The sequence below is a fragment of the Oncorhynchus gorbuscha genome, linkage group LG07 (assembly GCF_021184085.1).
Source record: "Oncorhynchus gorbuscha isolate QuinsamMale2020 ecotype Even-year linkage group LG07, OgorEven_v1.0, whole genome shotgun sequence".
Classification (NCBI taxonomy): domain Eukaryota; kingdom Metazoa; phylum Chordata; class Actinopteri; order Salmoniformes; family Salmonidae; genus Oncorhynchus; species Oncorhynchus gorbuscha.
The window spans coordinates 42,094,139-42,109,215 of record NC_060179.1 but is presented as its reverse complement, the minus strand read 5'-3'; the positions used below and the strand labels follow the sequence as shown (position 1 = coordinate 42,109,215).

Genomic DNA, 15,077 nt, shown 5'->3' with positions numbered 1-15,077 from the left:
AACTCAGGCCAGTGGCGCAACATATAAATGTATCGTTAGATCAGAATTGGCGTCATAATCGTTGACCTGTACAGAGAATTAAGTCAAAACCACAAGTCCAAATCCCCATCTCCATCCATAGATTAGAAAAGGGACAATTTAGCAAATTGGCTACTACAAGACATCAACACAAGCTGATCAGAAACAGAGATGTTTTTCTGAAAATTATGTTTTGCTTAGGGAGTGATTTGATTGGTCAGAAGCCAAATCCAAACTAGCCTCCATTGGGGGGCATTTTGCTGCACCAGGACAACCCACAGTTGAGCTCAGCTCAATGCTAATTGGCAAATTATTTTGTATGCATTTTTTATCAAGGGAGGCCAAATTCTTGCTGGCATCAATCAATCAAATGGTACGGCGGCAACATTTTATACTCTTTTGGTCCAGACAGATACATGGGCTACTCATACTGAGACAGAGGACAAATGATTTCCTCGCTCTGATTTGTGAGATTCAGCCACTTGCAAATTGGCTGAAAATTATGAAAAAACAGAGAGACGAAATATCAATTATTTTATAATTTTAATATTTCTATTGGTCATATATTTGGGAAGCCTGGCTTCCCTTGGCATCCATGAATACATGCCACTACATAAACAAATATTGTCAGCGCTGGCCAGAGCTGGCCATCATTTGTTATAAATAAAATGTTCAGACCCTTTTCTTAGTACTTTGTTGAAGCACCTTTTGCAGCGATTATAGCCTCGAGTCCTTTTGGGTATGACGCTACAAGCTTGGCACACCTGTAGCTATTTTCAGGTCTCTCCAGAGATGTTCGATCGGGTTCAAGTACGGGCTCTAGCTGGGCCACTCAAGAACATTCAGACTTGCCCCAAAGCCACTCCTGCGTTGTCTTGGCTGTCTGCTTAGGGTCGTTGTCCTGTTGGAAGGTGAAGCTTTGCCCCTAGTCTGAGGTCCTGAGCACTCTGGAGCAGGTTTTCATCAAGGATCTTTGCTCCCTTCATCTTTGCCTCAATCCTGACTAGTCTCCCAGCTCATGCTGCTGAAAAACATCCCCACAGCATGATGCTGCCACCACCATGCTTCACCTTAGGGATGGTGCCAAGTTTCCTCCAGGCGTGACACTTGGCATTCAGGCCAAAGAGTTCAGTCTTGGTTTCATCAGACCAGAGAATCTTGTTTCTCATGGTCTGAGAGTCTTTAGGTAGCTTTTGAACTCCAAGCAGGCTGTCATGTGCCTTTTACTGAGGAGTTGCTTCTGACTGGTCACTCTACCATAAAGGCCTGATTGCTGGAGTGCTGCAGAGATGGTTGTCCTTCTGGAAGGTTCTCCTATCTCCACAGAGGAACTCTAGAGCTCTGTCAGTGACCATCAGGTTCTTGGTCACCTCCCTAACCAAGACCCTTCTCCCCAGATTGCTCAGTTTGGCCAGGCTGTCAGCTCTAGAAAGAGTATTCTTCCATTTATGAATGATGGAGGCCACTATGTTCTTGGGGATCTTCAATGCTGCAGACATTTTTTAGTAACCTTCTCTGCCTCACATAGACAATTGTGTGCATTTTCAAATCATGTCTAATCAATTGAATTTACCACAGGTGGACTCCAATCAAGTTGTAGAAACATCTCAAGGATGATCAGTGGAAACAGGATGCACCTGAGCTCACTTTGAGTCTCATAGCAAAGGGTCTGAATACTTATATATACACTGCTCAAAAAAATAAAGGGAACACTCAAACAACACAATGTAACTCCAAGTCAATCACACTTCTGTGAAATCAAACTGTCCACTTAAGAAGCAACACTGATTGACAATAAATTTCACATGCTGTTGTGCAAATGGAATAGACAACAGGTGGAAATTATAGGCAATTAGAAAGACGCCCCCAATAAAGGAGTGGTTCTGCAGGTCGTGACCACAGACCACTTCTCAGTTCCTATGCTTCCTGGCTGATGTTTTGGTCACTTTTGAATGCTGGCAGTGCTTTCACTCTAGTGGTAGCATGAGACAGAGTCTACAACCCACACATGTGGCTCAGGTAGTGCAGCTCATCCAGAATGGCACATCAATGCGAGCTGTGGCAAGAAGGTTTGCTGTGTCTGTCAGCATAGTGTTCAGAGCATGGAGGCGCTACCAGGAGACAGGCCAGTACATCAGGAGACGTGGAGGAGGCCGTAGGAGGGTAACAACCCAGCAGCAGGACCGCTACCTCCGCCTTTGTGCAAGGAGGAGCAGGAGGAGCACTGCCAGAGCCCTGCAAAATGACCTCCAGCAAGCCACAAATGTGCATGTGTCTGCTCAAACGGTCAGAAAGAGACTCCATGAGGGTGGTATGAGGGCCCGACGTCCACAGGTGGGGGTTGTGCTTACACCGTGCAGGACGTTTGGCATTTGCTAGAGAACACCAAGATTGGGAAATTCGCCACTGGCGCCCTGTGCTCTTCACAGATGAAAGCAGATGAAACCATCCTTCAGCATGACCGGTTTGGCGGTGGGTCAGTCATGGTGTGGGGTGGCATTTCTTTGGGGGGCCGCACAGCCCTCCATGTGCTCGCCAGAGGTAGCCCGACTGCCATTAGGTATCGAGATGAGATCCTCAGCCCCTTGTGAGACCATATGCTGGTGCGGTTGGCCCTGGGTTCCTCCTAATGCAAGACAATGCTAGACCTCATGTGGCTGGAGTGTGTCAGCAGTTCCTGCAAGAGGAAGGCATTGATGCTATGGACTGGCCCGCCTGTTCCCCAGACCTGAATCCAATTGAGCACATCTGGGACAACATGTCTTGCTCCATCCACCAACATTTGACTGGCACCTTACAAATCAAATCAAATCAAATTGTATTAGTCACATGCGCTGAATACAGTGAAACGTTTACTTACGAATCCCTGAACAACAATGCAGTTGAAAGGAAAAATGGATAAGAAAAATAAATAAAAGTCACAATTAATTCAAGAGCAGCAGTATATATACAAATAAACATTTTTAACCAGTTCCATTTAAGGACCCCAAAAATTACAGCTCAAAAGTTTGGGGTGACTTAGAAATGTCCTTCTTTTTGAAGGAAAATAACATTTTTTGTCCATTAAAATAACATCAAATTGATCAGAAATACAGTGTAGACATTGTTAATGTTGTAAATGACTATTGTAGCTGGAAACGGCTGATTTTTAATGGAATATCTACAGAAGCTCATTATCAGCAACCATCACTCCTCTGTTCCAATGGCACTTTGTGTGAGCTAAACCAAGTGAATCATTTTAAAAGGCTAATTGATCATTAGAAAAACATTTTGCAATTATGTCAGCACAGGTGAAAACTGTTGTTCTGATTAAAGAAGCAATAAAACTGGCCTTCTTTAGACTAGTTGAGTATCTGGAGAGTCAGCATTTGTGGGGTTGATTACAGGCTCAAAATGGCCAGAAACAAGTAACATTTTTCTGAAACTAGTCAGTCTATTCTTGTTCTGTGAAATGAAGGTACAACACTGTGTGCTACTCCCTTCACAGAACAGCACAAACTGGCTCTAACAAGGAATAGAAAGAGGAGTGGGAGGCCCCGGTGCACAACTGAGCAAGAGGACAGGTACATTAGCGTGTCGAGACAAGTTGTCAACTGGCAGCTTCATTAAATAGTACCCGCAAAACACCCGTCCAGGATTCTGGCCTTCTACGCAGAGTTGCAAAGAAAAAGCCATGTCTCAGACTGGCCAATAAGAAGAAAAGATTCAGATGGGCAGAAGAACACAGACACTGGCCAGCGGAAGATTGGGAAAAAGTGTTATGGACAGATTCATCTAAATTTGAGGTGTTTGGATCACAAAGAAGAACATTCGTGAGATGCAGAAAAAATGAAAAGATGCTGGAGGAGTGCTTGACGCCATCTGTCAAGCATGGTGGAGGCAATGTGATGTTCTGGGGGTGCTTTGGTGGTGGTAAAATGGGATATTTGTACAGTGTAAAAGGGATCTTAAGAAGGAAGGCTATCACTCCATTTTGTAATACCCTGTGGGCAGCGTTTAATTGGAGCCAATTTCCTCCTAAAAGAGGATAATGACCCCAAGCACAGCTCCAAACTATGCAATAACTATTTAGGGAAGAAGTAGCGAGCTGGAATTCTGTCTATAATGGAATGGCCAGCCCAGTCACTGGATCTCAACCCTATTGAGCTGTTGTGGGAGCAACTTGACTGTATGGTACGTAAGATGTGCCCATCAAGCCAATCCAACTTGTGGGATGTGCTTCAGGAAGCATGGGGTGAAATCTCTTCAGATGACCTCAAGAAATTGACAACTAGAATGCCAAAGGTCTGCAAGGCTGTAATTGCTGCAAATGGAGGATTCTTTGATGAAAGCAATTTTGAAGGACACAATTATTATTTAAATTAAAAATCATTATTTATAACCTTGTCAACATCTTCCTATTCCTTTTGCAACTCATTTCATGTATGTTTTCATGGAAAACAATGACATTTCTAAGTGACCCCAAACTTTTGAACGGTAGTGTACAAAACTCTTGCAATCAATAGAATGGTATGTTTATGGGGGATACAACCATCCCAGGTTTGTAGGTTTTGCTGCGAAGAGACAGAATCCTCACGTCACTTGTTTTGGTACTGCCCATATCTACCTTGTTTTTGGTCGCAGGTTCAGGAATGAACAATTACCCAAAGCTAATTCTGCATGTAGCACTACTGGGTGACTTGAAAAGCCATAGTCATTTGATCAATGATATAATAATACTCTTAGTAAGAATGTTTATATTTAATTTACAATCTGTAGAAACTATGATAATAGAAATCTCTTTTGTGAAACATCACAGCACAGTTGAAAATAGAATGGCAAGTAGACGATAGATGGGATGGGTTGAGGGTAGCAAGAAAAACAAGATGGTGTAAAATGTATCGTGTTCGTAAAATGTATATAGTATGTTCACAAACTAGTTCCCAAACGTTTTCACTCAGGCCCCTTTCTAGCATTGGGGAACATTTGTGACCCACCACCTGGATTCGGTCCTATGTAGCTAAATTTGAAGTGGTGTTTTTTACATTGGATAAAAGTAGAAACTCCGAGCTAGAAAATTGTATATCATACACTGCAGTTGAGGAACAATGAGAAAGTCATTCTGCTTTGAAATTTGATAAACTTGTAACCCCACTTTTGAGAAAATGGCCCTTGAATGTTTTGGTACAGCTACTGGAGAGCTCTTCTTTGTCTACACCCATGCAGCATCGTCCACACTCTCTTAAGCCTTAGCCCCACCCATATCTTTAAGGATTCACGGTGTAGTAAACAAACAAAGATTTCAAGACTAAACGTGGTGAAAGTAAGTAGCAATATCTAGTCCTTGGCCTATATCATCATCTGATTTTGGTGCAGGTCATGTTGTTCTTCACTTTACTGTCTCTGGTAAACACACACTATATCAAATATAATCTTAGTTTATTTGTCACATGCACAGGATACAGAAGGTGTAAACGGTACAGTTAAAAGGTTACTTGCATAGTTGGATTATCCACACATACTTTGCATCTTATGTTATAGACAGAAGCATGCTACATGGCAGACCAATCCAAACTCATCTCTGCATTTCCAGACCATGTCATGTTTGTCATTTATTATCATGTCTTGTCCCTGTGCTCCCCATTCTATTCGTTTCCCTCTGCTGGTCTTATTAGGTTCTTTCCCTCTTTCTATCCCTCTCTCTCCCCCTCCCTCTCTCACTCTCTCGCTCTCTCTTCTCTCTATCGTTCCGTTCCTGCTCCCAGCTGTTCCTATTCCCCTAATCATCATTTAGTCTTCCCACACCTGTTCCCGATCCTTTCCCCTGATTAGAGTCCCTATTTCTTCCTTTGTGTTCCGTTCCTGTCCCGTCGGTTCCTTGTTTAGAATTCACCGTGCTGTGATTGTGTATCGCCCTGTCCTGTCGTGTTTTTGCCTTCATCAGATGCTGCGTGTGAGGAGGTGTCTCTGTCAGCTACGGCCTGCGCCTAAAGCGACCTGCAGTCTGTGGCCGCTTCTCCTGTTATTCCCCTACAGACTAGAGGATTTCTGTTATTCCCTGTTTGGACATTTCCTGTTAAGGATTCAGGATTTGTCGTTTTCTGTTTGGACTTGAATAAACTCTGTTTCTGTTAAGTCGCTTTTGGGTCCTCTTTCACCTGCATGACAGAAGGAACCGACCAAGGAATGGACCCAGCGACTTCAGACGCTCGTTACACTGCCGTCAAGATCCAAGGAGCCATGCTCGGCAGACACGAGCAGGAATTGTCTGCTGCTCGCCATGCCGTGGAGAACCTGGCCGCTCAGGTTTCCGACCTCTCTGGACAGTTCCAGAGTCTACGTCTCGTGCCACCTGTTACTTCCTGGCCTGCCGAGCCTCCAGAACCTAGGGTTAATAACCCACCTTGCTACTCCGGGCAGCCCACTGAGTGCCGCTCCTTTCTCACGCAGTGTGAGATTGTGTTCTCTCTCCAACCCAACACATACTCTAGAGAGAGAGCTCGGGTTGCTTACGTCATTTCACTCCTTACTGGCCGGGCTCGAGAATGGGGCACAGCTATCTGGGAGGCAAGGGCTGATTGCTCTAACAAGTTCCAGAACTTTAAAGAGGAGATGATTCGGGTTTTTGACCGTTCAGTTTTTGGTAGGGAGGCTTCTAGGGCCCTGGCTTCCTTATGCCAAGGTGAACGGTCCATAACGGATTATTCTATTGAGTTTCGCACTCTTGCTGCCTCTAGTGAGTGGAACGAGCCGGCGCTGCTCGCTCGTTTTCTGGAGGGACTCCACGCAGTGGTTAAGGATGAGATTTCTCCCGGGAGGTTCCTTCAGATGTGGACTCTTTGATTGCTCTCGCCATCCGCATAGAACGACGGGTAGATCTTCGTCACCGGGCTCGTGGAAGAGAGCTCGCATCAACGGTGTTTCCCTGCTCCGCATCGCAACCATCTCCCTCCTCTGGCTTTGAGACTGAGCCCATGCAGCTGGGAGGGATTCGCATCTCGACTAAGGAGAGGGAACGGAGGATCACCAACCGCCTGTGCCTCTATTGCGGAGTTGCTGGACATTTTGTTAATTCATGTCCAGTAAGAGGCCAGAGCCCATCAGTAAGCGGAGGGCTACTGGTGAGCGCTACTACTCTGGTCTCTTCATCTAGATCTTGTACTCTGTCCTATGTCGGTCCATCTACGCTGGACCGGTTGGGTGCTACATGCAGTGCCTTGATTGACTCTGGGGCTGAGGGTTGTTTCATGGACGAAGCATGGGTGGAAACATAACATTCCTTTCAGACCGTTAGACAAGCCTACGCCCATGTTTGCCTTAGATGGTAGTCATCTTCCCAGTATCAAATTTGAGACACTACCTTTAACTCTCACAGTATCTGGTAACCACAGTGAGACTATTTCTTTTTGATTTTCCGTTCACCGTTTACACCTGTTGTTTTGGGTCATCCCTGGCTAGTATGTCATAATCCTTCTATTAATTGGTCTAGTAATTCTATCCTATCCTGGAACGTTTCTTGTCATGTGAAGTGTTTAATGTCTGCCATCCCTCCCGTTTCTTCTGTCCCTACTTCTCAGGAGGAACCTGGCGATTTGACAGGAGTGCCGGAGGAATATCATGATCTGCGCACGGTCTTCAGTCGGTCCCGAGCCAACTCCCTTCCTCCTCACCGGTCGTATGATTGTAGTATTGATCTCCTTCCGGGGACCACTCCTCCTCGAGGTAGACTATACTCTCTGTCGGCTCCCGAACGTAAGGCTCTCGAGGATTATTTGTCTGTGTCTCTTGACGCCGGTACCATAGTGCCTTCTTCCTCTCCGGCCGGGGCGGGGTTCTTTTGTTAAGAAGAAGGACGGTACTCTGCACCCTGCGTGGATTACGAGGGCTGAATGACATAACGGTTAAGAATCGTTATCCGCACCCCTTATGTCATCATATTCGAGATTCTGCAGGAGCCAGGTAAACTAAGTTGGACCTTCGTAACGCTTACCATCTCGTGCGCATCAGAGAGGGGGACGAGTGGAAAACGGCGTTTAACACTCCGTTAGGGCATTTTGAGTACCGGGTTCTGCCGTTCGGCCTCGCCAATGCGCCAGCTGTTTTTCAGGCATTAGTTAATGATGTTCTGAGAGACATGCTGAACATCTTTGTTTTTGTCTATCTTGACGATATCCTGATTTTTTCTCCGTCACTCGAGATTCATGTTCAGCACGTTCGACGTGTTCTACAGCGCCTTTTAGAGAATTGTCTCTACGTAAAGGCTGAGAAGTGCTCTTTTCATGTCTCCTCCGTTACTTTTCTCGGTTCCGTTATTTCCGCTGAAGGCATTCAGATGGATTCCGCTAAGGTCCAAGCTGTCAGTGATTGGCCCGTTCCAAGGTCACGTGTCGAGTTGCAGCGATTTTTAGGTTTCGCTAATTTCTATCGGCGTTTCATTCGTAATTTCGGTCAAGTTGCTGCCCCTCTCACAGCTCTTACTTCTGTCAAGACGTGTTTTAAGTGGTCCGGTTCCGCCCAGGGAGCTTTTGATCTTCTAAAAGAACGTTTTACGTCCGCTCCTATCCTCGTTACTCCTGACGTCACTAGACAATTCATTGTCGAGGTTGACGCTTCAGAGGTAGGCGTGGGAGCCATTCTATCCCAGCGCTTCCAGTCTGACGATAAGGTTCATCCTTGCGCTTATTTTTCTCATCGCCTGTCGCCATCTGAGCGCAACTATGATGTGGGTAACCGTGAACTGCTCGCCATCCGCTTAGCCCTAGGCGAATGGCGACAGTGGTTGGAGGGGGCGACCGTTCCTTTTGTCGTTTGGACAGAAATAAGAACCTTGAGTACATCCGTTCTGCCAAACGACTTAATGCCCGTCAAGCTCGTTGGGCGTTGTTTTTCGCTCGTATTGAGTTTGTGATTTCAACCGTCCGGGTAGCAAGAACACCAAGCCTGATGCCTTATCCCGTCTGTTTAGTTCTTCTGTGGCTTCTACTGATCCCGAGGGGATTCTTCCTTATGGGCGTGTTGTCGGGTTAACAGTCTGGGGAATTGAAAGACAGGTTAAAAGCACTCACGCACACTCGTAAAGTAGAACTTGTCCTAGTAACCTCCTTTTCATTTCCTGTTTCCACTCGTCTGGCTGTTCTTCAGTGGGCTCACTCTGCCAAGTTAGCTGGTCATCCCGGTGTTCGAGGCACTCTTGCGTCTATTCGCCAGCGCTTTTGGTGGCCGACTCAGGAGCGTGACACGCGTTCTTCGTGGCTGCTTGTTCGGACTGCGCGAGACTAAGTCGGGTAACTCTCCTCCTGCCGGTCGTCTCAGACCGCTCCCCATTCCTTCTCGACCATGGTCTCACATCGCCTTAGACTTCATTACCGGTCTGCCTTTGTCTGTATGGGAAGACTGTGAGAGCCGCCAATAAACGCAGGATTAAGAGTCCAAGGTATTGTTGCGGCCAGAGAGTGTGGCTTTCCATTTTCGCAACCTTCCTCTTACGACAGCTTCTCGTAAGTTGACTCCGCGGTTCATTGGTCCGTTCCGTGTCTCCCAGGTCGTCAATCCTGACGCTGTGAGACTTGTTCTTGCGACATCTTCGTCGCGTCCATCCTGTCTTCCATGTCTCCTGTGTTAAGCCCTTTCTTCGCACCCCGTTCGTCTTCCCTCCCCCCTCCCGTCCTTGTCGAAAGAGCGCACCTATTTACAAGGTACATAAGATCATGGACATGCGAATCGGGGACGGGGTCACCAATACTTAGTGGATTGGGAGGGTTCGGTCCTGAGGAGAGGAGTTGGGTTCCGTCTCGGGACGTGCTGGACCGTTCACTCATCGATGATTTCCTCCGTTGCCGCCAGGATTCCTCCTCGAGTGCGCCAGGAGGCGTCGGTGAGTGGGGGGTACTGTCATGTTTGTCATTTATTATCATGTCTTGTCCCTGTGCTCCCCATTCTATTCGTTTCCCTCTGCTGGTCTTATTAGGTTCTTTCCCTCTTTCTATCCCTCTCTCTCCCCCTCCCTCTCTCACTCTCTCGCTCTCTCTTCTCTCTATCGTTCCGTTCCTGCTCCCAGCTGTTCCTATTCCCCTAATCATCATTTAGTCTTCCCACACCTGTTCCCGATCCTTTCCCCTGATTAGAGTCCCTATTTCTTCCTTTGTGTTCCGTTCCTGTCCCGTCGGTTCCTTGTTTAGAATTCACCGTGCTGTGATTGTGTATCGCCCTGTCCTGTCGTGTTTTTGCCTTCATCAGATGCTGCGTGTGAGGAGGTGTCTCTGTCAGCTACGGCCTGCGCCTACCCGAAGCGACCTGCAGTCTGTGGCCGCTTCTCCTGTTATTCCCCTCTACAGACTAGAGGATTTCTGTTATTCCCTGTTTGGACATTTCCTGTTAAGGATTCAGGATTTGTCGTTTTCTGTTTGGACTTGAATAAACTCTGTTTCTGTTAAGTCGCTTTTGGGTCCTCTTTCACCTGCATGACAGACCATCCATTATCACACAATCATAGCTAGCAGGAAGGTTCCTGTATTTCTTCCGTGGCTAAACCAACCAGTTTGTTATTAAAGCACGTGAAGGTTCACATGTTCCAAAAAAAAACATGTTTTCATTAAAATAAAACATTAAAATGCCTCACCTGTGAAATAGTGACGTGCAACAGGTCACATTTGATCCACCAAAGCTTCAGAGCAAAAATGTAATGGTTCTGTTTTTTGAAAAGAAGAAAAAAATAGATGGGGATTGAAAATGATGCAGACAATTACGTTGTTGGAACCGAGTATCTGCAATATTAAAGCTGATCTACTCCTTAAAAAACAAAACAACAGAAAAACAAAAACAAATGTGTGTATTGTATCGGTGTGCGTTGTATGTGTTTTATTCCAGTGTCAACGCGTTTGCCTATGTGTTGTGTGAGGAGGCTGGCTGGCTGGGTGAGATGAAATAAATACGTCTCCCGCTGAACAATCCATACTGGTTTAAGAACGGAGTCGGTATGAGCTTGGCTCCATGGCTGTGCCCACACACGCTCAACCGCTAAAGTGTAAAATTAAGAAACGTGGAGTTCTTATCTGGCCTTAAGTTCACTTCTCTATCCCTTATTATCCCTTCACATCAAAGTACAATGATGGATGTTATAAACACTGGGATAATTAAGTCCCTCTAGATTGATGCTGTGAGTGTGTGTGTTTGCGCTTGTGCGTGTGTGTGTGTTTCCCCATCCCCAGTGCTGGACTGTCCTGCGCTGACCCTGCAGAGCTCTCGTAGTCTAGACACTTTGTCAGACCTGAAGCTGCAGCGTCTGGAGGTGGAGCTAGAGAGGGCGCGGCATGAGGCCGAGCGGGCGTGTCAGAGGGAAGAGGAAGTGAAGGCCGAGTGTGAGAGACTGCAGGAGGAGCTGAGACAGATCCAGAACAACCACATAGGGAGGGTCAGTGAACAACACACACACACACACACACACACACACACACACACACACACACACACACACACACACACACACACACACACACACACACACACACACACACACACACACACACACACACACACACACACACACACATATCTAACACACTGGTATGTATAACAAACTGATATATTCTCCCTCTATTTTCTTAAGCATAGTCACTTCTGTCTAACTCTTGTTCTCACCTGGATCTTGCTGTCACATTTTGTCCAATCTACTTCGAGCACCTGCATGCTAATGTAATTTCATGCTCTACTTCGGCAGGAAATGACTTCACCGTGTGAGCAGTGTGATGTGGAGTGGATAAAGAAGGTGGGAGATGAGCAGTAAGTGACGACAACAACCATTTACTATGTGACACCATAAGACCTGTAACTTTTTAGCTGTCGGATAGAGAGAGGGAGAGGTTGGGAGGGACAGAAGGAGAGAAAGAGGTATGAGATAAATAGTTTGAGAGAGAGAGAGAGAGAGAGAGGAAGAGGTTGGGAGGGACAGAAGGAGAGAAAGAGGTATGAGATAAATAGTTTGAGAGAGAGAGAGAGAGGCAGAGAGAGACATACAGAGGGCGAGAGAGAGGAGAAGAGAGACAGAGAGAGAGAACAGTAGCAGACAGTAATGTTTCACTAGGATCTGTACCTGACTCATATCTGAAGGTCTAGACCAGGGATGGGCAACTTTGATGGGGACGGGGGCCGCAGTGGCTCGTGGGTCTGCCTACAACACCAGTGGAGGTCAGTGCTTTTTAATGAGCAAGGCCTTATTTCTATTACAGCATATTGGATGACTGTCATTCATATTCCATTCACCCAGTTCAACGTAACATCGATAGGTTGAGGCTGCTACATCATGAGATTGCTGCAACCTAGCCCATGAATGGAAGTTTACAACGTAGGTGTGCACAGGTCAAGAGAACAGTCATGCCTTGCACAGTCTTGCCTGCATCGAGCTGATCTAGGCTGTAATCAGTAGTCCAACGGTTGAAAAGGAGAGTATCTATTGGACAAATTCAGGTATGTTTTTCCCCGTTTGCTTCCATTTAAGAAAAGTTTTTCAACAGAATCAGCGGATTGAATTACACCCCTGAACACACACAAACAGTTCACTTTCATAGCCACATACAAACAGCTCGTCATATTCCTCCTCACATCTACAGGCTCTCCTCCTCTCGCCTTTTCCCTTTGCTTGTGGATTTTAATGCACAACACATCAGCTGTCTTTGACCAAGCGAAAAAAACATTTCCAAGCCAAACCTTCATATTATAACCGCTACACAAGGCCTACGTCGTTGTCACCATATTAGCTAAAGTAATGTCATAGTCAACATAGTCTAATAGAAATAACGTGTTAGTAAACTTGCTACAATCATGCAGTACAGTGTACAGTCAGTAGGAAGTTTAGCAGTTACACTGGCGGGCCACGGTGGCAATAATTTACACTGAACAAAAATATAAACGCAACAGTTTTTTACGGAGTTGCAGTTCATATAAGGAAATCAGTTCATTTAAATTAATTCATTATACCTTAATGTATGGATTTCACATGACTGGGAATACAAATATGCATCTGTTCGTCACAGATACCTTTACAAAAAAGGGAGGGGCATTGATCAGAAATCCAGTCAGTATCTGAAGTGACCACATTTGCCTCATGTAGCGCGACACATCTCCTTCGCATAGAGTTGATCAGGCTGTTGATTGTGGCCTGTGGAATGTTGTCCCTCCTCTTCCATGGCAGTGCGAAGTTGCTGGATATTGTCGGGAACTGGAACACACTGTCGTACACGTAAATCAAGACCATCCCAAACAGGCTCAATGGGTGACATGTCTAGTGAGTATGCAGGCCATGGAATAAGACATTTTCAGCTTTCAGGAATTGTGTTCAGATCCTTGTGACATGGGCCTGTGCATTATCATGCTGAAACATGAAGTGATGGGGGTGGATGAATGGCACGAGCCAGTAACTAAAAGGTTGCTGGATCAAATACCAGAGCTGACAAGGTCAAAATCTGTCATTCTGCCATTGAGCTAGGCCGATAACCCACTGTTCCCCGGGGGCAGAAGACGTGTATGTCGATTAGGGCAGCCCCCCGCACCTCTCGGATTCAGAGTGTAGCTTTGCAGCTGACAGCTAGACTCATTTACCAATCTAAAATAAAATGCTCCTTATTAAGTGACTGCTGATGCACAACCAAATTTCAAAATTGCACCTTGTGTATTCTAGTATTCTAACTTTCAACCGTAAGTTGGGGCCATGACTGACTTCCCCTCCCGCCAAACATTTTTATTTTATTGATTTATTACTATGCTTTAAATTAGTCCCATCGCTGGTCTAGACATTAGAGGGTCTAAAGGGTCATCTCTAGGGAACTCATTAGAATCTAAATGAGCTTTTTTACAGTCCCATCTTAAAGTAGAACTATGCCTAGAATAATGGCCTTTCCATTGCATTTGCATGCATTGATATTACGAGTACATTAGTGCCCATACACCTTGCACTGGATCATTTTGTGGACCTCGGTGTCTTTCAATGTGGGGAACAGTTTTGTCTTGTGTGGTAATATATAAGACACCAGTAGAGGGCAGTGTGAGCACAACGTTTCCTGACAGCAGTTCTTCATGTTGTTTCTCATGGGAACCTACACTGACACCTCTGTGGGGACTATGCGCCCCTCTGCCCCATTCAGTCTCCCCATCCTCCCCACACACATCAGTAACACCACATACAGCTCGCCCACTAGCTGTATGAAAAACCAACATGTGAAACGTGAATACTGTTTCGGTAAGAAAGTGGATGTAAATTGCACTGTAGAGGGGTTGAGATTGAGTGGGGCAGAGGCCAGGGAGGGGAAGCCTACTACTTTTCCAGACCTCAGTCACATCTTGGTTTCACTGCCTTACTCACCCTACCCTATTTTCTTTCTGAATGAGAGCTGACTTCTTGTAAGAGCACTTGTTTAATGTAAATGGCTCTTAGATTCTTGTGAAACTGGTCTCGTGTTGCATGTTCTGGAGACACAGACAATTATAATGTTTGGCTACAAATTGTGTCATTGCCACTGCAGAAAAATGCAGAGATGATTAAATGTGATAATTGAATTGTGTAGACTATTTTGGAATGACATACTTGTTTACAATTGTAATTGCTTTGTTCAGTTCCACAGTATGGAGATTTCATTTTCAATCTCAAACAAATTCAGAAAGTAAAAGGGAACACAGTAAGGAACAGCAGAGAATAGACCTCCTGTGTTATAAATGTGTTATTACTGTACAGTGGCTTCTGACGGTTTGTAGGCTGTGGACATGAGAGTCGAAAGCCCGCACATATTTAGTGCTTGTTTCATCAGAGGCCTAAAGGTGCTATGGGGCCTCATTACTACTGCCTCTGTGACACAGGAGGTTGGTGGCACCTCTCATCTTGGAGGACGGGCTCGTGGTAATGGCTGGAGTGGAATCACTGGAAATTGTATCAAATACATCAAACACATGAAAACTATTCCAGCCATTATTATGAGCCGTTCTCCCCTCAGCAGCCTCCACTGCTCTGTGACTTTAGATACCGGTATCTGTAATCATCCATCACCTTTTATTAAATATCACTAACCAATGGAACTTTTATTGAGAAATTGTAC

At 45.6% G+C, this 15,077-nt stretch overlaps 1 protein-coding gene across 1 annotated transcript in view; it reads left to right on the top strand.

Moving 5' to 3' along the window:
* Positions 1-15,077, top strand: part of LOC124039878 (TANK-binding kinase 1-binding protein 1-like) — a 125,834-nt gene that overhangs the window by 86,831 nt on the left and 23,926 nt on the right. The window contains exons 6-7 of the mRNA XM_046356385.1: positions 11,205-11,407; positions 11,714-11,775. Of these exons, the coding sequence (XP_046212341.1) occupies positions 11,205-11,407; positions 11,714-11,775 (265 nt within the window). The remainder of the gene's footprint in view (positions 1-11,204; positions 11,408-11,713; positions 11,776-15,077) is intronic.